The sequence below is a fragment of the Dipodomys spectabilis genome, unplaced genomic scaffold (genome assembly GCF_019054845.1).
Source record: "Dipodomys spectabilis isolate Male_0828 unplaced genomic scaffold, ASM1905484v1 ptg000130l, whole genome shotgun sequence".
Taxonomy (NCBI): Eukaryota; Metazoa; Chordata; class Mammalia; order Rodentia; family Heteromyidae; genus Dipodomys; species Dipodomys spectabilis.
Window position 1 is genome coordinate 333,964 of NW_024870807.1, and position 23,223 is coordinate 357,186.

The window sequence follows — 23,223 nt, forward strand, 5'->3', positions numbered from 1 at the left end:
ATTGTGAGGTATGCCAGGTGCTGGTGGCTCATGCCTATAATCCTAGCTACTCAGGAGGCTGAGATCTGAGGATCATGGTTCAAAGCTAGCCTGGGCAGGAAAGTCCCTGAGACTCTTACCTCCAATTAAACACCAGAAAACTGGACGTGGTGCTGTAGCTTAAGTGATAGAGCTCTATCCTTGAGCTCTTCAGCTCTTCAGACCCAGAGTTCAAGTCCCATGACCAACAAAAAAACAAAACAAAACTAGTATAACAAAAGCCATTGAACTACATAAATGGATGAAATGTATGGTATGTGAGCCATATCTCAATCTGAAAAAACAAAAACAGACTAGCTGGGCACTGGTGGCTCACACCTGTAATCCTAGCCATTCAGGAGACTGAGATTTGAGGATTGCAATTTAAAGCCAGCCCAGGCAAGAAGGTCCATGAGACTCTTATCTCCTATTAGCTACCAAAAAATAAAAATAAAAAAGGAGGGACAAAGGGTGAATTAATGTGCAGCAATGATACTCACTGAACACTATTTTGAAAATTAACTATAGAAGTTGTGGGTGGGGATGAGAGGGAAAAACTTGGAGAACATGAGGGAAGGGGTGACGTTTTCCTAAAGAAATGTATTCTTTCTTCCTGACTTACATAACTGTAACCCCTTTGTACATAACCTTTATAATAAATTTTTTTAAAAGCCAGAAGTGGAGCTGTGGCTTAAGTAGTAGAGCACTAGTCTTAAGCAAAAAAGCTCAGAGACATTGCCCAGGCCCTGAGTGCAAGCCCCAAGAACCACAAAGAAACAAACAACCTTAACTGAATCTAACCCATGTATGTCCATCTTGATGAGGAACAGTATTATTATTGATTTTGTATATGAAGAAAAAGAAAATGCACTAAAAGGTGGGGGGCACTGGGCGCAGTACTTAGGCGATAGAGATAACTGGGCAAAAGGTAGACTTCATCTCATCAATATACGTGCCTGTGGTCTCAACTACACAAGAAATGGTTAGGAGAATCTCTGTATGAGGCCAATCCTGGACAAAAACAATGAAAGCTGAGACATGATTCATGATAAAGCAGATGACACTGAATTCAAACTCATGTACTGCAAAAAAATAAAGAACCCCAGACAACAGTGTGGCTAAGTATGCTGTTCATGCTTATAGTTCCACCTATTTAGAAAGTAAAGATCAGGAAGATTGTGGTTCAAGGACAGCTTGGCCAAAAAGAAAGGCCTCATTTCAACCAACAAAGTTAGGCATGGTAGTTCATGCTTGTCATCCAGCTATGTAGGTGGTATAAGTAGGAGGATCTTAGTCTGAGGCCTGACCTAGACTAAAATAGAACTCTATGGGCGAACTTACCAGAAAAAGGGCTTGGTTGTGGTTCAAGTAGTACAGTCTGCCTAGCATGCACTTGTTCAAACTCCAGTACTGTTCAAACCAAACAGCTATGAGATGAGTTACCAACAAATCCTCTTACCAACTGCCGTCTTTATAGTGAAATTACATTGTACATGTGCTTGAATTTGAACAAAAAATTATATACAGGATAATTCCTTAAATTAACTCATATATATTTGTAGTAGTTAGAAGACAAAACCTAAATTGATTTAGAAGGTAGACCAAGAAGCGAGTATGTGAGACAAAATGTTCTTTATAATTCATTAATTGTACATGTACTATGAGTTAGGTAATTTTTGTTTGCTTTTAAAATTATGAAGTATTTCAAACAATGTATTGCAGTTCTGTTTGGAAGTCAGATTTGTTCTCTTAGTGTTAAATGAGTTGATTTCTTTTGCTCCCAGGCATGACATCTCCAACCACATTGTATGATAGATACAGCTCACCAACAGTCAGTAGTACCAGAAGGAGGCTATTTGAGAGTGATAGCCCTTCTGATGGAGGGACAGCTGGGCGTGTCTCCCAACAGCCCCTAGTCAATGCTGTCCCTGTGCAGAATGTATCTGGAGAAACTGTTTCTGTTACACCGGTTCCTGGACAGACCCTGGTCACCATGGCAACAGCCACTGTTACAGCCAACAATGGACAGACAGTGACCATTCCAGTACAAGGTAAGGAGGGCAGAGTTGGACACTGAGTTTGTTCATTTGTTCCTTCCTTCCTTCCTTTCTTTCCTTCTCTCTTTCTTCTTTGCTGGTCCTACAGCTTAAATTCAGGGCCTGGATGCTGTCCCTGAGCCTCTTTGTGCTTAAGGCTAGTTCTCTACCACTTGAGCCACAGCACCACTTCCTGCTTTTTCTGAGTAGTTTATTGGAGGTAAGAGTCTCAGATTTTCCTGCCTGGGCCTGGCTTCCAACCACAATTCTCAGATCTCAGCCTCCTGAGTAACTAGGATTACAGGCGTAAGCCACCTAGTTCTGAGTTCTTGGCATTTAATGGAAAGTTACCTGAGATTTAGCAGGAGGGGCAATCTGAGATAGAGTGGTGAGGGATTAGGAGAAGTGAAATCTCTGCCAGGAAGGCCTCATAAACCAACATTTTCTTTTTTCTCATCCTCTGTAACAAACTGTAGGTATTGCCAATGAAAATGGAGGGATAACATTCTTCCCAGTTCAAGTCAATGTTGGGGGGCAGGCACAGGCTGTTACTGGCTCTATCCAGCCCCTCAGTGCTCAAGCCCTGACTGGAAGTCTGAGTACTCAACAGGTGACAGGAACAACTTTGCAAGTCCCTGGTCAAGTATCCATTCAGCAGCTTTCCCCAGGTGGACAACAGCTTAAACAAGGCCAGCCTTTACCCAACGGCAGTGTTAGACCCAGGAAGACCAGCTCTTTATCACTCTTCTTTAGAAAGGTAAGTTACATACTCTCAAGCAAAGCATGTGCTTGCAAAATGTATGTTAAACAGAGTCTAAAGTAGTCTTGTTTATCTGTTAGGTTTACCACTTAGCTGGTGTCCGCCTTCGGGATCTTTGTGCTAAACTAGATATTTCAGATGAACTGAGGAAAAAAATCTGGACCTGCTTTGAATTCTCCATAATTCAGTGTCCTGAACTTATGATGGACAGACATCTGGACCAGTTGTTAATGTGTGCCATTTATGTGATGGCAAAGGTGAGTACCTTCGGAGATTCTCCTTCACTACTCAGAACATTTTTAAACAGCCTTACTGAGATATCCAATCAGGTAAAATGAGTCAATATATTCACAGATACTGGCAAAGTTCAGCTTTAGAATATTCCAGTCTCTAGGTTAATGTCTATATAGGATTGTTTCTACTCTTTGAATATTATGAATAATACTAGCATTTATGGATATGGTTTTTGTGACACCTGCTGTCATTTTCTAGGGCATAATCTGAAGAATGCATTGATCATACAACTGTTTTTTTTTTTTCAAATTCTTTATTGTGATTAAGTGATTACATAGTTGCTCAAATTTCACAGTATTGTGAGATAGTGTCTTAGTTAAAGTCACAAACACATTCTAACTTTCATGGGACAAATTGTCTATCGTGGTCTATAACATTGATGAGTTCTTTGAACTTTTTGCAATAGTTATTTCTTCCACATCGGGTGATGTGTACATTTCTTTTGTTTGGCATAGCATCAGCTGTTCCCTCTTTCCCACTTGTTCCCTCCCTCCCATCGCTGCCATTGAGTTGCTTAGTTCATTTTGATCAATGTTCAGTGCAGCTGATGGGTCCCACTGTTGTATGTTCTCCCCTGATTCCCTCTAGTTCTGTGTCATCCTCCTGGTTTCCCTCCAGTGTGCACATATATACCATATATGTGATTAGCAGCATGGGGTTATTTAGTAGTGATTCGACCAGATGAGTGGAAGTCCTTTGTTTCTTAAGCCTTGTTAATTTTGTTGTATCACCTTACATTTTGGATTTAACATCCACTTATCAGGGAGACCATGTGCCATTTGTCTCTGCTCTTGGCTTACCTCGCTCAACCTGATTTCTTCTACATATAGCTATGTTTTAACCCTTTGAGGAACTGCTAGTTTTTCAAAGTATGGTATCGTTTTAGATTAGCACAAACAACTTATAAAGGTCTTAATTTCTGGGGCTGGGAAGGTGGCTCAGTGGTAGAGTGCTTGCCTTGCGTGCCTGAGGCCCTGGGTTCGATTCCCCAGCACCACATAAGCAAAAAGAAAAAAGCCGAAGTGGTGCTGTGGCTTAAGTGGTAGAGCACTAGCCTTGAGCTGAAGAGCTGAGGGACAGCGCCCAGGCCCAGAGCTCAGGCCCCATGACCAGACCCAAAAAAAAAAAAAAAAAAAAAAAGGTCTTAATTTCTCTCTTTTCAGTTTATTATATTTGTATTGTCTTTTTTTTTTTTTTGTCGGTTGTGGGGCTTGAACTCTGGGCCTGGGCACTGTCCCTCAGCTCTTCAGCTCAAGGCGAGCGCTCTACCACTTGAGCCACAGCGCCACCTCCGGTTTTCTGGTGGTTTATTGGAGATAGGAGTCTCACGGTCTCTCCTGCCCGGGCTGGCTTTGAACCTCGATCCTCAGATCTCAGCCTCCTGAGTAGCTAGGATTACAGGCGTGAGCCACCAGCACCCGGCTTATATTTGTATTGTCTTAAGGCTAGTGTTCTATCCCTTGAGCTAAGCTCCACTTCTGGCTTTTGGGTGGTTAATTGTAGGTAAGAGTCTTAGCAATTTTCCTGCCCACGCTGGCCTCAAACTTTGATCCTCAGATTTCAGCCTTCTGTGTAACTAGAGTTACATGCATGAGCTACCAGTACCTGGCTATGATTAACCTTTTAAGCAACTACCATTTTACACTATCATCAGTTATGCAGGAGAGTTCCAATTTCTTATATCCTTGTCAACTTTTTTTTAGTTGTAGTCATATTAGTATGGAATGCCATCTCACTGTGATTTTGATCTGTATTTAATTAGTTGAGCATCTTTTATTGTGCCCTATTGCCCTCCATTATCAGAATTTTTTTATACTAATCATTCTAAATGTATGAAGTGCCTCTCTCATATGGTTGTGGCTTCTCTGCATTTATTGACAAACATGTTTTCATTTGCTGGGAGGAATATATTTAAATCCTTGCTCATGAAAAAAAATGGTTTCTTTTTTTTTTGGTCAGTGGTGGGGCTTGAACTCTGGGCCTGGGCACTGTCCCTCAGCTCTTCAGCTCAAGGATGGTGGCTCTACCACTTGAGCCACAGTGCCATTTCTGGCTTTTTCTGATTATATGGTACTGAGGAATCAAACCCAGGGCCTCATGCATGCAAGGCAAACACTACCACTGAGCCACCTTCCAAAAAGTTGTTTATAAGATTGAACCTTGCTCTGTATGTCATCCTCTTCATTTTGAGTGTGGTACTGGGTTTGAACTCAAGGCCTCATACTTGATAGGTATTTTACCACCAGAACCATGCCTCCATCCCATTTTTTTTTTTTTTTTAGATAGGATCTAGTTTTTGTCTTGGCTGCTCTGTACCATGATCCTATATTGTGCGTCTTGTTATAATTGGGATGACATACTAGACTTTTTTCTGTTGAGATGAGATCCTGGGGAACTTTTTTGCCTGGTCTGGCCTATAACCATGATCCTCCCATTCTCAGCTTTGTGCTTAGCTAGAGTGATACTTGTGTTGCCATTGTACCTTCACTGGTTGAAATGATGTCTTGTGAACTTTTTGCTTGGTCTCCAACCTACTAAGTAGCTAGGATTACAGGTGAGCTGTGTCTAGCCTCTTTGTTCATTGGGTTATTTTTGAGTTTCTGGAGTTCTTTACATATTCTGGATACAACTACCTTGTCAGATATATAATTTACAAACATTTGTCCTGTGTGGGTTTTTTCTCTTTTGGGGGGTGGGGGTGTCAGTCTTGGGGTTTGAACTCAGGGCCTGAGTGCTGTCCCTGAGCTCTTTTGCTCAAGGCTTAATGCTCTACCAGGTTTGAAGTACAGCTCCATTTTTTTTGGGGGGGGTGTCTGGTCATGGGGGCCTGAACTCTGGGCTTGGGCACTGTCCCTCAGCTCTTCAGCTCAAGGCTAGTGCTCTACCACTTGAGCCACAGCACCGTTTCCGGCTTTTTTTTTTTTTTGCTTATGTGGTGCTGAGGAATCGAACCCAGGGCCTCATGCATGTAAGGCAAGCGCTCTACCACTGAGCCACCTTCCCAGCCCACAGCTCCATTTTTTTGAGTAATTAATTGGAGATAAGAATCTCAGAGACTTCTCTGCCCAGGCTGGCTTTGAACTATGATCCTCAGATCTCAGCCTCCTGAATAGCTAGAATTACAGGTGTGAACCACTAGCACCTGGCCAGCTTTAGTCTTTTATATGTGGTTTTCTAGTTGCATTGTTAAAAAGCCTGTGCCCCTCCCCACCCCACTAAATGATTTGGGCATCATTTTGAAAATGCAGCTCATCATAGACATGATGATCTATTCTGTTTGTCTGTCTGTCTTGATGCAGTACCATTCTCTCCTGATTAGTTTTGCTTTTTTTCCTAGAAAGTTTTTTTGTTTTGTTTTTCATTGTGAAAATACTGTACAGAAGGGTTACAATTACATGGGCAAGATAATGAGTACATTTCTTATCAAGCATTGTAGCCTCCTCCTTTGTTTCCTAGTTTTGCTTTTTTTTTTTTAAATTTTAATTTTAATTTTTTGTGAACATACTGTACCAGAGGGATTACAATTACATGGGCAGGATAATGCGAACATTTCTTATCAAGCATTGCAGCCTCCTCCTTTGTTTACCCTTCACATCCCTTCCCAGCCTCCCCTCCAGTTCGTTTTTTTTTGTTTTTTTTTTGGCTCCAGTCACGGGGGCCTGAACTCTGGGCCTGGGCTCTGTCCCTCGGCTCTTCAGCTCAAGGCTAGCACTCTACCACTTGAGCCCCAGAACCACTTCCGGCTTTTTTCTTTTTGCTTATGTGGTGCTGAGGAATCGAACCCAGGGTCTCATGCATGCAAGGCAAACACTCTACAGCTGAGCCACCTTCCCAGCCCCTAGTTTTGCTTTTTTTATAAGGTTTAGAGTTGGGAAATGTGAGTCCCTATACTTTGATTTTTCATTATTTTGACTATTTTAATACCCTTGAACTTTGAAATCAAGTTGTCAGTTTCACAAAGGAATCACCTGCAATTCTGATAGAGGTAAGTATGTAGATCAATTTGGGGAGTTTTACCATCTTACCAATTTTGCCATCCTGATCCAAGAATGTGACATGTTTCCACATTTTCTAAGATCCATTTTTCAACAGTTTTGTATTTGGTCAGAGTATAACTCTGGCCCTTTACTACTAATTTTCGATGCGTTTATAAATGCAATTCTCATTTCTGATGTGTTCATTACAAGTGCATAGAAAGACAGTTTTAGTATTTAGTAGTCTTGCTGAAGTCAGTTCTAATTTTAAGTAGATTCCTTAGGTTTTTCTTTTGTACATGGTTATATAATCTGCCTATTTTACTTGTCCATACTAAATGCCATGTATTTTCTTTTCCAATTACCATGACTCGAATACAATGCTGAAAGCAGAAATCTTTGTCTTTAGTTTTCCACTAAAAGCAGTACATTCACAGTTGTCCCCTTACTCCGAGTGCTAACAGATTGAGAAATTTTCCTTTATATTCCTAGTGTTTTGAGTGTTTTTAAACATAAAAAGATGTTTTATTTCTGTTTAAGGTTTCTTTCTGCATTCATTGACTTAATTTATATTTTCATGTTAGACCAGCTTTGCATTCCTATGTCCCATAGTTATAAATTTTATTTTTACTAATTTGTTGAGGAACTTTGTCCTTACTCATGAGCTATTGGTAATAATTTGTTATGGCTGTATCAGGTTGATTCATACTGACTTAATTCCAGGGAGATATGGAGGTTATTCTGTTTGTGGTGGTATAATTTTGTATGTTAATCATATCCATTAAGTATAACAAATCCACTAGTTCTGGAGCCAAGAGTAGAAAGGAGTATAAGTCTATAGCCTTTGTTATACTAACCTTATCATTTCTGCTTATCTAAATGGCTTCTTTGGGTTTTAGTTGCTATCTGGGTTCATTCCCTTTGTTCAATACTCCTATCCATTTCCTGTGTACTATTAACAAGTATACTACATCTGTTTTATTTGCTTTATTGGTTAACTGCCTGTGTCTTTACTCCAGTTTTCTTACTCATTTATGTATATTTGAAATTACTGTCTAGGTGTACTTGGTTTTAGCATCAAGAACTTTTCTGAATATTTTAAATAAGGAGAATGTGTTTTCACTTTTGAAAGATAACTTTGCTGCAGAGAAGATTCTGGCTTTTAAAATTTTTGATTACTTTGAATTTGTTACCCTACTTCCTCTTGAACAGTTTCTGATGACAAGTTAGCTGTTTAGTGGGGCTTCTCTGTAAATGAAATACTGTTTTCTTGATGTTTTCAAGATATTCTCTTACTTGGATTTTAGTTTCTGGGTATGTACATCAATTTTTTGGGGGGGGATGGGTCAGTTGTGGGGTTTGAACTCTGGGCTTGGTTGCTGTCTGTGCGCTCTAGCGCTTGAGCCACAGCACCACTTCCGGTTTTCTAGTGGTTTATTGGAGATGAGTCTCAGGGAGTTTCCTGCCTGGGCTAGCTTTGAACCGTGATCCTCAGATCTCAGCCTCCTGAGTAGCTAGGATTACAGGCGTGAACCACCAGCGCCCAGCTTACATCAATGTTTTAAAATAAACTTTCAGTATTTGTTTTTGAGATGGTCTCACTATGTAGCAGCCTAGGGTGACCTTACTCTTGATCTTCCTGTCCGTGCCTCCCAAATGCTGGTTTAAAGAATTTGCCACAATGTTAAGTTTGGGTTCTTTGAACATTCTGTTTTTCTCCCTCTGATCCCTTCTGGTATTCACATTACATTTTTTTTTTTTTTTTGGGTCCAGTCGTGGGGCCTGAACTCTGGGCCTAGGCGCTGTCCTTTAGCTCTTCAGCTCAAGGCTAGCGCTCTACCACTTGAGCCACAGCGCCACTTCTGGCTTTTTTCTTTTTGCTTAGATGGTGCTGAGGAATCGAACCCAGGGCCTCAGGCATGCAAGGCAAGCGCTCTACCACTGAGCCACCTTCCCAGCCCCACTCAGGACCATTTGAGCCATTCCCCAAGTCCTTTTTTATGCTTTAGTTTATTTTTTCAGATAGGGTTTTGCTTTTTGTCCAGGCTATGAGCCTTCTACCGCTACCTTTCTCACATACTTGGGATCACAAACACCCACTGATTTTTTTTTTTCAAATTTTTTATTGTGATTAAGTGGTTACATAATTTCCCAAATTTCACAGTATTGTGGGAGAATGATGCTCAGTTTAAGTCACAAACACATTCTAACTTTCCTGGAACAAATTGTCTATCATGGTCTATAACATTTATGAGTTCTATGAGCTTTGCAATACAGTTATTTCTTCCACTTTGGGTGGTATGTACATTTCTTTTGTTTGGCATAGCATCAGCTGTTCCCTCTTTCCCATTTGTTCCCTCCCTCCCATCACTGCCATTGAGTTGCTTAGTTCATTTTGGTCAATATCCAGTGCAGCTGATGGGTCCACTGTTAATGTTTTCCCCTGATTCCCTCTAGTTTTGTGTTGTCTTCCTGGTTCCCCTCCAGTATACACATATATACCATACATGTGATCAGCAGCATGGGGTTATTTAGTAGTGATTCGACCAGATAAGTGGAAGTTCTTTGTTTCTTAAGTCCTGTTAATTTTGGTCTTGAACTGTAATCTTCCCATGTCTGTTTTGGTGACACAGGTTTTACTGTGTCACTAGGCTGTCTGTAATCTGGAGTAGCTCCTTCCTTTGTAGCTGGGATTATAGACATGTACTGCCATGCCAAGCCTCCTTATTCTACTTAGCTAGTTCCTATTTTTTCAATTCAATTGTACCTTTGTATTCCAAATCTTAGTTCACATATCATGCTTCTGCTCATAATTTTAGATTTTCATGGACATTTGTCCAATTGGTATATGCCCTTAACACTATTTCTAGAGACTTAAAAAAAAAAATCACTTGCAGTAAGCATTAGGTTCACTGAGCTTTCACACTGTTAATGCCAGAAGTTCTGAGTACTGTCATTCTTTACCAGGTCACAAAAGAAGACAAGTCTTTCCAGAATATCATGCGTTGTTATAGGACTCAGCCACAGGCATGCAGCCAGGTAATTATGTTTTCTCTTGGAGTTGAAAAGAAAGCTAAAGTATTTGATGGTAAATTTAAAAATTACCTGTAGTTGGTTTTGTGCCCTTTTTTTTGAGAATAAACAACTAAGGCTACTTTAATTCAGAGAATCTTGACATAGATGCAAATTAAGGAGTTAGTTGGTTTCTATGTCACTTTTCCATCTAGTTTAATAAGAACACTACTGTACAGTTAACCAAAATCTTATATGAAATTTACATGAATTAAAATGAAAATTCAATTAATCTTTAATACAATTTATCTTGAATACTGTTTCTGAAAGTTTCTTTTTTTTTTTTTTTTTGGTCCGGTCTTGGGGCCTGAACTCTGGGCCTGGGCGCTGTCCCTCAGCTCAAGGCTAGCGCTCTACTACTTGAGCCACAGAGTCACTTCCGGTTTTTTCTTTTTTGCTTATGTGGTGCTGAGGAATAGAACCCAGGGCCTCATGCATGCAAGGCAAGCGCTCTACCACTGAGCCATCTTCCCAGCCCTGAAAGTCAAGTTTCTATCTGACTTGGAATGATTTCATTTTGTTAAAGACTATTACTGCTACGTAGTATTTTAGGTAGCACTTGGAATTTGAAGTGAGATTAACTCTCATTTAAGGCTTGTAGTAGTAGCTGTGTAACTGGTTACAGTTCTTTTGGGGTTTTTTGAGGTTGGACTTTTAATCGCCTGCTTTAGCTTTCCAAGTACTGGGATTACAGGTGTTTGCTACCACTTCTGACTTGGGTGCAGTTTTTAACATCCCTGAGGAACACAACTTAGTATTTTGGGGAAAATCAAGTAGCCTGTCAAGGTCTCATCATCTATATGATTAATAAAAACTAATTTCCATCCCTTTCTGCTATCTTTTTAAAGGTCTATAGAAGTGTTTTGATAAAAGGAAAACAAAAAAGAAGAAATTCTGGCAGCAGTGAAAGCAGAAGCCATCAGAATTCTCCAACAGAACCAAACAAAGACCGAGGTAAGTGAATGCTTCATGAACTTACCCAAATACGATTAGAACTATATTTCTTTCTTAGCCTAGAGAAAAAGGATTACAAAAAACTACTAGAGAAAGTCTTTCTTGGAAAAGGATTGGCTGTAATAATAAATTTTAAATTTAGTGTCAAAGTTGTCTTTCCTTCCAGTTGTGAAGCACAAAGTGCATAACATTTTTCTTCAGGGAAATTAGGAAAGGTTCCAGACAGGCAGCATGCCATTTGGAGCCAGGCCACAGAAATGCCATTGTAGACTTGTACCTCACAGTGCAGAACTCTGGTTCTAGAAAACTTTCTTGTAATATTTATGGTTTGGGAGTATGGTTATTATCCTGAGTTTTGCACCGTGGTATAAACAAGTGTCAAGTCAGACAGTGTGGTAAATATCTATAATCCTTGCACTCCAGATTATAGTGAGGCCAGCCTGGTGTTAAAGCAAAAACGGTGTCACCAAAATTAACATTCCCTCTACTGTCATTAATAAGTAGTGCAATAGATGGTCTCAGTCTCTGAAATTTTTCTGAAAATAGTGTGTACTAGCAGTTTAACATTAACATCCTTTATTTTACTGTCTGCAGCCAGTAGAGACTCCAGTCCAGTTATGAGGTCAAGTAGCACCTTGCCAGTTCCACAACCCAGCAGTGCCCCTCCTACACCTACTAGGCTCACAGGTGCAAACAGTGACATGGAAGAGGAAGAGAGAGGAGACCTCATTCAGTTCTATAACAACATCTATATAAAACAAATGAAAGCATTTGCCATGAAGTACTCACAGGCAAATACAGTAAGTTCAACATGGATTATTTCATGTTTCTTCCAGTTCTAAGAGATGGAGGAATCCCTCAGTTTCAATGAATAAAGCTATGGAAATCTCTAGCTAGCGATTTGACTAAACTAAACAACATTTCTACTCCTGAGCATTAAGGATTAAGAATGTATGTGTGGAGATGTAACGATGAACACATCTCCTCCCATAACTTAATATAAGCAAATAAGAAGGAAAAGGAAAGCTGGGCGTTTGTGGCTCATACTCAAGAGGCTAAGATTTAAGGATCATGGTTCAAAGCCAGGCAGAAATAGTCTATGGAATTCTTCAGTTAACCAGCAAAAAGCCAGTGGAAGTGTGGATCAAGTGGTAGAGTTCCAGCTTTGAGCAAAAAAGCAAAAGCAAAAGCACAAGGCCCCTGAGTTCAAGCCCTGCCCCATACTGGGAACAACAACCATAAAAAAGACTAACACTACATTGGATTCCCTACTCCCTACAAGGACAGAAATATGAGAGACAGTAGCTACATGAAGTTTTAATTTTTCAGTATTTAACAGTGATGACTTTGCAAACTAAACACTGTTTCTTAGTGTAATACAGTATTTTCAAACTTATGGGGTTATGAAGATTAAATGATGTAACTTATTTAAAAAGTACTTAGAACAGTGATTGGCACCAACTGGCACTAACTTTTAAGTACTTAAAAAGTTTTAGTACGATAATTTCTTTAGGTTTGTTATTGTAAACATCACTGTGTAACATTCATAAACTAGTTTATTGTACTGATTTTGTTTATAACAGATGGATGCCCCTCCACTCTCTCCCTATCCATTTATAAGAACAGGCTCCCCTCGCCGAATACAGCTGTCTCAAAATCATCCTATCTACATTTCCCCACATAAAAATGAAACAATGCTTTCTCCTCGAGAAAAGATTTTTTACTACTTCAGCAACAGTCCATCAAAGGTGAGACTAACTAAATCTTAGTCTTTGTTGTAGGATGCAAAAATCAGGCATGTGCTTAGCATAGGCATTGACTACTAGAGTGATGGGAACTGCCAGGGAACAGTAGCCATAAAATCCCAATGAAGCAGAAACCAGATATGGGTTGAGGACTTGAGAACTGGCTATAAATCTGGACATTTGTGGCTTTTATTTCATTTGTAAAAATTATTTTGTTGGTTGTAAAGCTTGAATTCAGGGCCTGGACACAGTCCCTGAGCTCTTTTGCTCAAGGCCAGTGTTCTAGTACTTTCAGCTACAGCTCCACCTCTGGTTTTCAGGTAGTTAATTAGAGTCTCATGGCCAAAGCCTAGACTGGCTTTGAACCACAATCTTCAGATCTCAGCCTCCTGAGTAGCTAGCATTACAGGTGTGAGCCACCAGTGCCTAGCTTCATTTGTAGAAATTGTTTCTACACATATATTTGTTTAAAAAAAAACAACTTGGATCTCTAAACTAGTTTGAGTTCCTAACTCTGGGCAAGGAAAGTGGCTCAGTGGTAGAATGCTTGCCTTGCATGCATGAGGCCCTGGGTTCGATTCCTCAGAATCACATAAGCAGAAAAAGCCGGAAGTGGCGCTGTGGCACAAGTGGTAGAGTGCTAGCCTTGAGCTGAAGAGCTGAGGGACAGTGCCCAGGCCCAGAGTTCAGGCCCCACAACTGACCAAAAAAAAAAAAAAAAGAGTTCCTAATTCTGGGACAGGCAGTGTCTCAGGAGAGAAATAGAGTACAGTGTGACAGTCGCATGCAGGTTTATGTGGCCTGAACAAAGGAAGAGCAACTTCAGTTAGGCTTCATGAAGTGAGAAAGTTGCTGGGATCTGGGAGTGTATCCAAGGAAAAGCAGATAAGGGAAAGTTGTTTGATCTTTGAGGCAAAAGGCTAGCTCACTGGGCATCATATAAAGCATTTGGCGGGGAGGGGTGGGGGAGGACGGGATGAAAAGCCCTGACAACCACATGCTATGTGGTATCTTTGATCAGTCCCACATAGGATAACTCTGGGGTAAAAAAAGGAAATATTGGAACAATGAGCAAAATTGAAATATAGACTTCAATGTTTGGAGACTTTTACTGATGATAGATTACAATAGAAGGTGATGCTTAGAGGTAAAATGGTAGCCCAATAACTCCTTTCAGAGTATTAAGTGAAATCTGAAAAACTAAAAGGTAATATATACTACTGCTTATCTGGTCATAGATTTCCTAAATATGAAATGTACAGGTAAGTATTAAACAAGATAAATTAGTATCACAATAGTTCAAAAAACAGCTGGAAAGAGTGTCATGGGCCCTGAGTTCAGTCCAATTAAAAAAATAGTAAGCAGTTTTGTCAGGACAGAAATCAACAGTTAACTATTCTGCTTCCATATAACCTGATTTAAATGTGAAGACACAATTTAAAGGTTGGCAACCTGGACAGTCAGTTGGTGATAAGTAAAAAATTATACAATTAAAAAAAAATGTGTACGAACATGCCTCAATAGGGATAGGCCTTGAAAACATACGTGAAAGAAATACATGAGATTCTATCCCCGTGAAATGTTCAGGAAGGGCAAGTTTATAAGGAGATTAGTGGTTACCTAGAGAATCAAGTAAAAAACTGTGATGGTTGCACAACTTTGGGAGAAGTCCAAAAGCCATGGAGTTGTAAACTGTAAATGAGTAAATTATATGGTATGTGAATTACAGCTTGATTAGCTATACTAGTAATGTTAGAAAAATTAGATTTCATAGCAAATGATAGTATCAATGTAGAGATTCATTTTCTAATGAGGATATGCTGTCTTAAACAGAAAAAGTTCAGTGAAGGGACAACATAATAAAGTAGGCATAGAGATATCAATGATTAGGAACGTTAAGCAAACTGGCTGACATTTCTAGAACACTCAAAGTGCTCATGGAACATTTATAAACATAGACCACATTTTGGATCGAAACAGAAGTCTCTGTGGTTATTGGGGCTTGAACTCAAGTGACTTGAGCATCTTCAGCAAGTGCTCTTCCACAGTTACATTCCATTGGTAAATTTTAAAGGATTCTAGTAATGTATTTTTTTCTGGACACTATGATATTATATATAAATCATTAGGAATGATATGTGGAAAAAATTTTGGAAGCTAAATCACAGATTTCTATAGATTAGAAAACACACAAGAAATTTCAAAGTATTTTACACTAAAATGAGAACCCAAAACATTAAAATCTGTGGAATACAACTAAAGCAGTACTAAAAGGGAAGAGTTACAGCACTAAACTTAAAAGGAAAATGTCAAATTAGTGGGCAAACTGGAGAAATGTTGATACATCTCTGTGCAGATTTCTCAGGAAAAAAATAAAATACCAATTTATGCCTAAAGTGTTGAAAGTTGACTTTTTATCAATAATTGTGACAATGCAGATGAAACAGACAAATGTCTTGAAAGACCTAAATAAAATTCAAGAATATATAGCCCTTGAAATAAATTTCTAGTTTAAAACCCTTTTCTCAAAATTGTAAGCCAAGCTTTGGCTTTACTAACAAAACGTATGAAGTGAAAACATATTTTAATAGTTGAAGAAAACATCTGAAAATCTGCAACATACATGCATGTAAAAACTCCCAAAGAACTTCCTGAGAAAAGTTAATAATGAAAGTTTGCCAAAATACCTACAGATAATCAGGAGTAAAGCATAATCAGGAGTAAAGCAAAGTATGTCCACTCTCATTTCTGGTTCAACACTGGAACTGGAGGGCTCTACCATGTGCAATAAGGCAAAATAAGGAAGGCATTCAATTATATAACGCAATTTAATTCACAGAGAACCTACAAAAGTTTCTGGAACTAAGGTTACACAACCAGTATGCAAAACTAAAATGTACTATAGCACTCAAGAATCAAATTTTAAGATACCATGCATAGATAGGACCAGAAATTAATAGGAATGAAAGGCCTGAGAAAATGTTTATAAATTGGAAAACAAGGTAACTTTTCTTCGAATTACTTGTATAAACTGATTCTAAAATTTGTATGAAAAAAAGGAACTACAATAAATAAGGAACAATTTGTATATGTGTGTATTACTACTAGAGCTATTGAGCCTTGCACTTACTTAGCTTTTCCATTGTGCCTTTAAACTCAAATACACATGGGCTATATATGGACCTCCCATAGACTGTCAATACTTCCACCAACCCCATACCTGTCTTTTGCCTTATCTAAAATCTCAAAATTAAGACTGTGTGAATCCTCCAACTGTTTCAAAATTGTTTTAGTTGCTAGGCATCAGTGTCTTATGTCTATAATCCTAGCTATTCAGAAAGCTGAGATCTGGACAACTACATTTCAAAGTCATTCTTGGCAGAAAAATCCACAAGACCCCATCTCGAATTGGCCAGCAAAATGCCAGGCTGGGTGCATAGCTCAAATGGTTGAGCGCCAACCATGAGCAAGTCAAGTGAATGTAAGGCCCTAAGATCAAGCTCGTGTATCCAAAAAAAAAAAAAAATCTAGGCGTGGTGCATGCCTCCAGTGACCTGCATGAGGCCCTGAGTTCACACTGCACTACTACAGCTGCAGACTAAGGAAATATCTACAAATCACATTATCTGATCAAGGATATATACAATCACACACAAATATTTAACGAATTTTCAAAATCAAATGGGAAAAGACTGCCAAATATAAAAGTTGGTAAAATATTTGAAGACTTTTTACCTGCCTATCAAATGGCTAAAATTCTGTATATTGACAGTTGTAGAGCAAATAACACTTTTTTTTTTTTTTTGCTGGTCATGGGGGCTGAACTCAGGGCCTGGGCGCTGTCCCTCAGCTCTTCAGCTCAAGGATAGCACTCTACCATTTGAGCCACAGTGCCACTTCCAGCTTTTTCTGCTTATGTGGTACTGAGGAATTGAACCCATGCATGCAAGGCAAGCACTCTACCACTGAGCTACCTTCCCAGCCCCAGCAAATAACACTTTTATATACAGAATGGTCTCTAGCTATTCAGCAAGACAGTTTTGGCATTCATTCTAAGGTTGAATATAAACTTAGAATCAGTAATCTCATTCCTAGGTATTTGCCAAGTGAAATACTTTTGTTCATATAAAATGAATAAATCTTTATGGTAACTTTTTTTGTTGCTGCCAGTCCTGGGGCTTGAACTCAGGGCCTGGGTGCTGTTTCTGAGAATTTTTGCTCAAGGCTAGCTTTATACCACTTACTTCTAGTAACCTTAATCACCGAAAATTTTAAAAATTCTGAAATGTTCTTAAAGTGCTTAATGGATTAACTTGCAGTAGACAATGTAGTAATAATAATAAAACCATTCATCTGGATGGCAGTGGCTCATACCTATAATCCTAGTTACTGGAAGATCATAGTTTAAGCCATGCCAAGGTAGAAAAGTTGAGCACCTTTCACAACTGAGAGCTCAAGCAGTAGAGCTCCTACCAAGTGTGAGGCTCTGAGTTAAAACTACCCAGGTGCTACCAAAAAGTTCAAGAAAGGGCTGGATCATGGCTCAATGGTAGAGTGCCTTAGCAAGCATACAGCTGAGTTCAAACCCCAGTACTGTCCCCTCACCCCCAAAATGCATTATTGCTGAAGTGACACTAGAAACAGTAAGCTACTTAGTTCATGATTCTATTTCTGTTATATTCCAGAAAAGGCAAACTATAGAGACAGGAAACACCAGTGGTTACTTGAGGGTATATAGATGTCATAGGAGGTCATGAAGGAATTTTTTGAAGAAAATGTTTTATAGTATCTACTGTAGTTATACAAGTGATATTTGCCCAAACATGCAGAAGTATACACTAAGAAAGATAAAAATCTTATTTAACAAGGGAAACTATTTGGGGTAAGGTTAAGCAAAGCTGGGCACTGGTATATCATGCCTTAATCCTAGCTTCTCAGGAAGCTGAGATCTGAGGATCTCGTGCTTCGAAGCCAGTTGGGGCAGAAAATTCCATGAAATTCTTATCTCCAGTAAACTACTCAGAAAATGCCACAGTGGTGCTGTGGCTTACATGTTGGTGTGCTAGCCTTGAGCAAAAAAAATCCCAGGGACAGTGCCCAGGCCTTGGGTTCAAGTCTCAGGAACCCCCCCCCCCCCCCCCAACCACAAAAAATAAAAAGTTAAACAGTCAGAGTAGTGGTTGTGAATCCTACTTCTACAATATCACTAACTGGGTAGATATCAGAAGAAATTTCAACACAGAATTGGGAGTTTCTCCCAACAAGAGATAGATGATTGCTGAGACCAAAGGAGAATATAACAAAAGTAGCAGCCCCGGGGCTGGGAAGGTGGCTCAGTAGTAGAGCGCTTGCCTTGCATGCCTGAGGCCCTGGGTATGATTCCCCAGCACCACATAAGCAAAAAGAAAAAAGCCGGAAGTGGCGCTGTGGCTCAAGTGGTAGAGCGCTAGCTTTGAGCTGAAGAGCTGAGGGACAGCACCCAGGCCCAGAGTTCAGGCCCCACGACCGGACCCAAAAAAAAAAAAAAAAAAAAGTAGCAGCCCCTTGGGTCAATAGCCAACCTATAACAAACATTTACATTGTCAGGAAGAAAGTCCTCTACTGGGGGGCTGGGAAGGTGGCTCAGTGGTAGAGCGCTTGCCTTGCATGCCTGAGGCCCTGGGTTCAATTCCTCAACACCACATAAACAGAAAGAAAAAAGTCGGAAGTGGCGCTGTGGCTCAAGTGGTAGAGCACTAGCCTTGAGCTGAAGAGCTGAGGGACAGCGCCCAGGCCCAGAATTCAAGCCCCACGACAGGACCCAAAAGAAAAAAAAAAAGTCCTCCACTGTCACACAAAGTCGATGAAGATGCAGACTAATTATCAGTGACAACTTCAGCGGGTGGTACTGCCTGCTGAAGAATATAAACTATTATTACTTAAAAACAGCTGGGAGGAGATACATCAATAGAAGGTTGGCTAGAGAAAGACATACCATAAAAAGATACATATATACTGATGCCCATATATACTGATATGTGAAGATGTAACATCTATATACAGATATTCTATATGGTACTTAAGTATGCTATCTTTAAAAAAAAAAAACTCGCTGATACACAATATTACATTTCTAGGTATAGATCTATTCCTTGAAAAAGAGTAGATGTATACACCCAAACCAGCCTTGTTTAGTAGAAGAATAGTAGGTATTCCTGGAGGATCTAGGCTACTTTATACCAATTTCATTTTAGAATAAACACAAATGGCCAGGTGCTAATGGTTCATGCCTATAATCCTAAAACACTTGGGATTATGAGGCTCATGATGACAGCCCAGTCCAAAAGTTTGCAAAACCTCAACCAATAGCTAAATGTGGTGGCACACATCTGTCATCCCAGCTAAGAAAACTTCGATGAGGTTTGTAGTTCCAGGTCAGCTCAGGCAAAAATGTTCATAATCAACTCAATAAAAAAGGCTGTGCATAGTACTGCATGCCTGTCATCTCAGCTGTGATGGGAAGCACAGATAGGAAGTTCGCAGTCCAGGATGGCCTACGTAATGAGACCCTATCTCAGAAATAACAGAGCATGGCTGGGCATATGGCATGTGCCTGTCATCCCAGCAAGAAAGGGAAGCAGAAAGGAAGACTAGAGCGCAGTTGAGCTTGGGCATCAAGCAAGACTATGTTCAAAACATAAAGGACCCAGGAGCTGGTGACTACTCAAACCACTGTCTGGGAGACTTATCTCCAATTAACTTCCAAAAGAAGCTGGAAGTGGAGCTGGCTCAAGTGGTAGGAAAAAAGAAAGCTCAGGGGGACAGAGTCCAGTTCAAGTTCCACAACTAGCACAATTAAAACACAAGTATGGTCTAGTGGCTTAAGTATAAGAACACCTGCATAACAAGCTTTAAGTCCAGAGTTCAAACCCCAACACCACCAAAAAATATACATGTTTATAGTCTACTGTGATGTGTAAATGAATTATGACAGAATGTCATGAATTATATAATTTGTATATATAGAATTAGCATCATGAGGTTCATCAGTATATTAAGCCAGGTGGTCAGTGGCTCATGCCTGTAATCCTAACTACTCAGGAGATCTGAGGATTGCAGTTTGAAGCCAGCCTGGGCAGGAAAGTCTATCAGACTCTTAACCTACCAAAAAAGCTGGAAGTGGACCTATGACTGAAATGATAAGAGCACTAGCCTTGAGCAGAGGCAACTCAGGGACAACACCCAGGACTTGAATCTGAGTCAAGTCTAAGCACACATTACATAGAAACTTGTCTATGCGTTATATAAGAATATACAATTAATATATCTCAAAAATAGTGCAAAAACAAAAAAAGGAGCTGGAGATAATGTCTCAATAGTATGCTTGAATAGCAGCTGCAGGAACTAGAGTTCAAATGCCAGTATCTCCAAAAAGAAAAAATTGTGAAACTACATATGCTAATAAGCAAAAGGAACATGATATTTTTATCTAAAACCTCAGATGTGTTTTATTATTTCAAAGTAAAGAATAAAAATGATGGGCTAGGGGTATAGCTCAGTGGTAGCGTGCTTATTACCTAGCAAGCATGATTCCTGGGGCTTGAAAGAGAATAAAAGAGGGAGAGGGGAGGGGAAGGGAAGGAAATAATTGACTTATGGTCACAGGGGGACTTGAGGGGGAAAGTGAGTGGAAGAGGGGTAAAGGAGATGAGGGGGAGGGATATAGAGAAGCATTATATGCATGAAAGATTCATGAAACCCTCTAAAAACCATTAAAGGGAAGGAGTTAAGAGTAATAGCGTGAATTTAATCAAAGTATATTATATGCATGCTATAAATATCAGAGTGAAGCCCCTTTGGACAGTTTATGCTAATAGAAATTTTTTAAAAAAGGATTAGCCAAAAATGAACATGTGAGGATTCATTATTCCTATTTCTCCAAATTTAGCATTAGAATTAGCATTGAATTTCCTAAACACAATGAATATTCTTAATAGGCTTTTCATAGGGAAATATGAAGTACACATAAATATTAAAATTATAACCAACAAACTGCTAGAGAATGCATACAGCCAACTGGAGAAACTTAATGCTGAAGGCACAGAAGAGCTCCTGCCCATTAGGCAGTGCCTTTCTCCCATCAAGGCTCATCGGAGCCAGAGCACACAAAGTAATTTGAATAGCATCTCAGTTCTCCCCAGGATAACAGAACTAGTCAGTGCAGTCGATGGATACCTCAGAGAATTAAAACTTTTCTACAAAAGTTCTGGTTGAGTCAGGCTTAACACGTGACTGAAGGGACTATCAGTGAAATGATGCTGAGCTGGCATCAAACCTCAATCCTGTCTCTTTTGTAGCTAGGATTATAGGCGTGAACATGGGTACCCAACTGAAATGCTATTTTTGAAAAGAAATAATGGATGTGTAAAAGTGATGATAAAACATGGTATTGGAATCTGATGCTCTATAGCTGTCTTTAAAAATTGCCTAGCTACTAAGGATAAGATCTGAGAATCACAGTTCAAAGCCCAGCCTGAGCAGAAAACCTCTGAGATTCTTACCTCCAATTAACCAGCAAAAAAACACAGTAGAACTGTGGCTCAAGTGGTAGAACAAAGTCTTGAGCAAGAAAGCTAAGGAACAGCAGCCAGGTCCTGAATTCAAGCCCCAGTACTGGCACAACAAAGTAAAATAGCGTAATTTTGTGAACTTCTACATTGTAGACACATACAGTGTATTAAAACTCACCTATGAAGCTTGTTTACAAAAACAGAAATGTTCCACCTATACTTGAAGGGTCAGCAGTCTTAGCCAGCCGAGAAGTGAAGCTGACAGAATGTATTAGTGTTTCTTTGAGGTAATTCTTAGAGGTAAACTTCTTAACTCATTTGAGGTTCTTTATTAACTTAATGCTGAGATACATGCATTAGCATTTTAGTTTTTCTATCCATTTTTCTCCTACTATAGAGACTAAGAGAAATCAACAGTATGATACGGACAGGAGAAACTCCAACAAAAAAGAGGGGGATTATCCTGGACGATGGAAGTGAATCACCAGCAAAAAGAATCTGCCCAGAAAATCATTCTGCTCTATTGCGCCGTCTCCAAGACGTAGCTAATGACCGAGGTTCCCACTGAGGTTAGTCTGTGCTGTTAAAAGCATCTTTGCACTAACTGTTCAGCAGCGTTGTTTACTGCTGCTAGTCAGATGCATGCTAGGTGACACAAGTCTTTTCTTTAATCTCACCAAATTACAGCCTGTTAGAAACAGGAAGGGAAGGGATATTTTGGTGAGAAACTGATTTTATTCCTTCCAATATCCTTAGGATATTTTTATTTATCCCAACTGCCTTTTCCTCTCCCATTTAGTGCTTAGTATCAACACTGCTCAGAGTCCAGTGACTTTTAACTTTTTGACAAACCTTTACAAATAACTAGAGAATGAAATGAATTCACATGAGGTCTCTGCTGATACGTTACAGCAGAGGAACTGTATTTCAAATTCATTCCTGACCTTTTATGCTCAGCACTAGTCCTTATGATAAGGAAAACAAAATTTATTAGTCCCAACACACTCAGTAAGAGTGAGATTTTTATGTTCACAAAGTAGAAGACAACGGAGGTTCCAGGCCACTAGGTTGAGTCTCCTGCGCCCTCTATGCACTTTCCCCCTTCCCTAGTCAGTAAAAGTTGTGCAATGTCTCAGTGAACCTGTGTATGTGGTGGCACTTTAGGGTGTAAAATGTGTGATTTTGTAACCCAGATTTTGCTACATATTTGTGATGGCACTTTCTACAATGTGAACTATTAAGTACAAAACTTAAGAGGCAAAACAGCCAACATTTTCTTTTGTACTTTCATAAATTGTTAATGCCCCAGAGCCACCTTTTGGGCATTGCTTTAAATTCTCCAGTGTTTGTTTTTTTGTTTGTTATTGTTATAGGGGTTATCAGCTGACTAAGAAAAGATTTTTAAATTGAGCTAGGGGACTACTTTAGCATGTATAATATCTTCCAGTCTGTTCCTGATAGGTTGGAGAATTTAGATTTTTATTAGTTCATAGTGCCATTTATATTCAGTTAGAAAAGTATTTAACAGCTACTGAATTATCTATACATACCTTTGTTAATCACTATTGATCCAGCAGTAATCTTATTAGGGAGAAAATTCAATTGTAAATTGAATCAGTATAAACAAAGTTACTAGGTAACTTCATATTGTTTTAAAGGAAATATGAAACTTACACTATTCAAGTAGAATAGTGTTCAGCAAAACTATTTATAAAGCCTCTGAAGAAGTTAACTGCTACTGTAATTTTATATGAAAATAAGTATTTTTCAATAAAGCATTTATAAATTAACCTGTTTATATTAAGAAAAGGCATTTAGTTC

The 23,223-nt window shown here is 39.3% G+C and overlaps 1 protein-coding gene across 3 annotated transcripts in view; it reads left to right on the forward strand.

The window, feature by feature from the left end:
* Rbl2 (RB transcriptional corepressor like 2) overlaps positions 1-23,192 on the forward strand; it is a 66,709-nt gene extending 43,517 nt beyond the window's left edge. For all 3 annotated transcript variants that reach the window (XM_042689895.1, XM_042689896.1, XM_042689897.1), the window contains 8 exons: positions 1,803-2,069; positions 2,531-2,811; positions 2,895-3,071; positions 10,050-10,121; positions 11,003-11,108; positions 11,703-11,908; positions 12,692-12,856; positions 21,800-23,192. In XM_042689895.1, the coding sequence (XP_042545829.1) occupies positions 1,803-2,069; positions 2,531-2,811; positions 2,895-3,071; positions 10,050-10,121; positions 11,003-11,108; positions 11,703-11,908; positions 12,692-12,856; positions 21,800-21,970 (1,445 nt within the window). In that variant the 3' untranslated portion in view covers positions 21,971-23,192. The remainder of the gene's footprint in view (positions 1-1,802; positions 2,070-2,530; positions 2,812-2,894; positions 3,072-10,049; positions 10,122-11,002; positions 11,109-11,702; positions 11,909-12,691; positions 12,857-21,799) is intronic.
* The last annotated feature ends 31 nt before the right edge of the window (positions 23,193-23,223 follow it).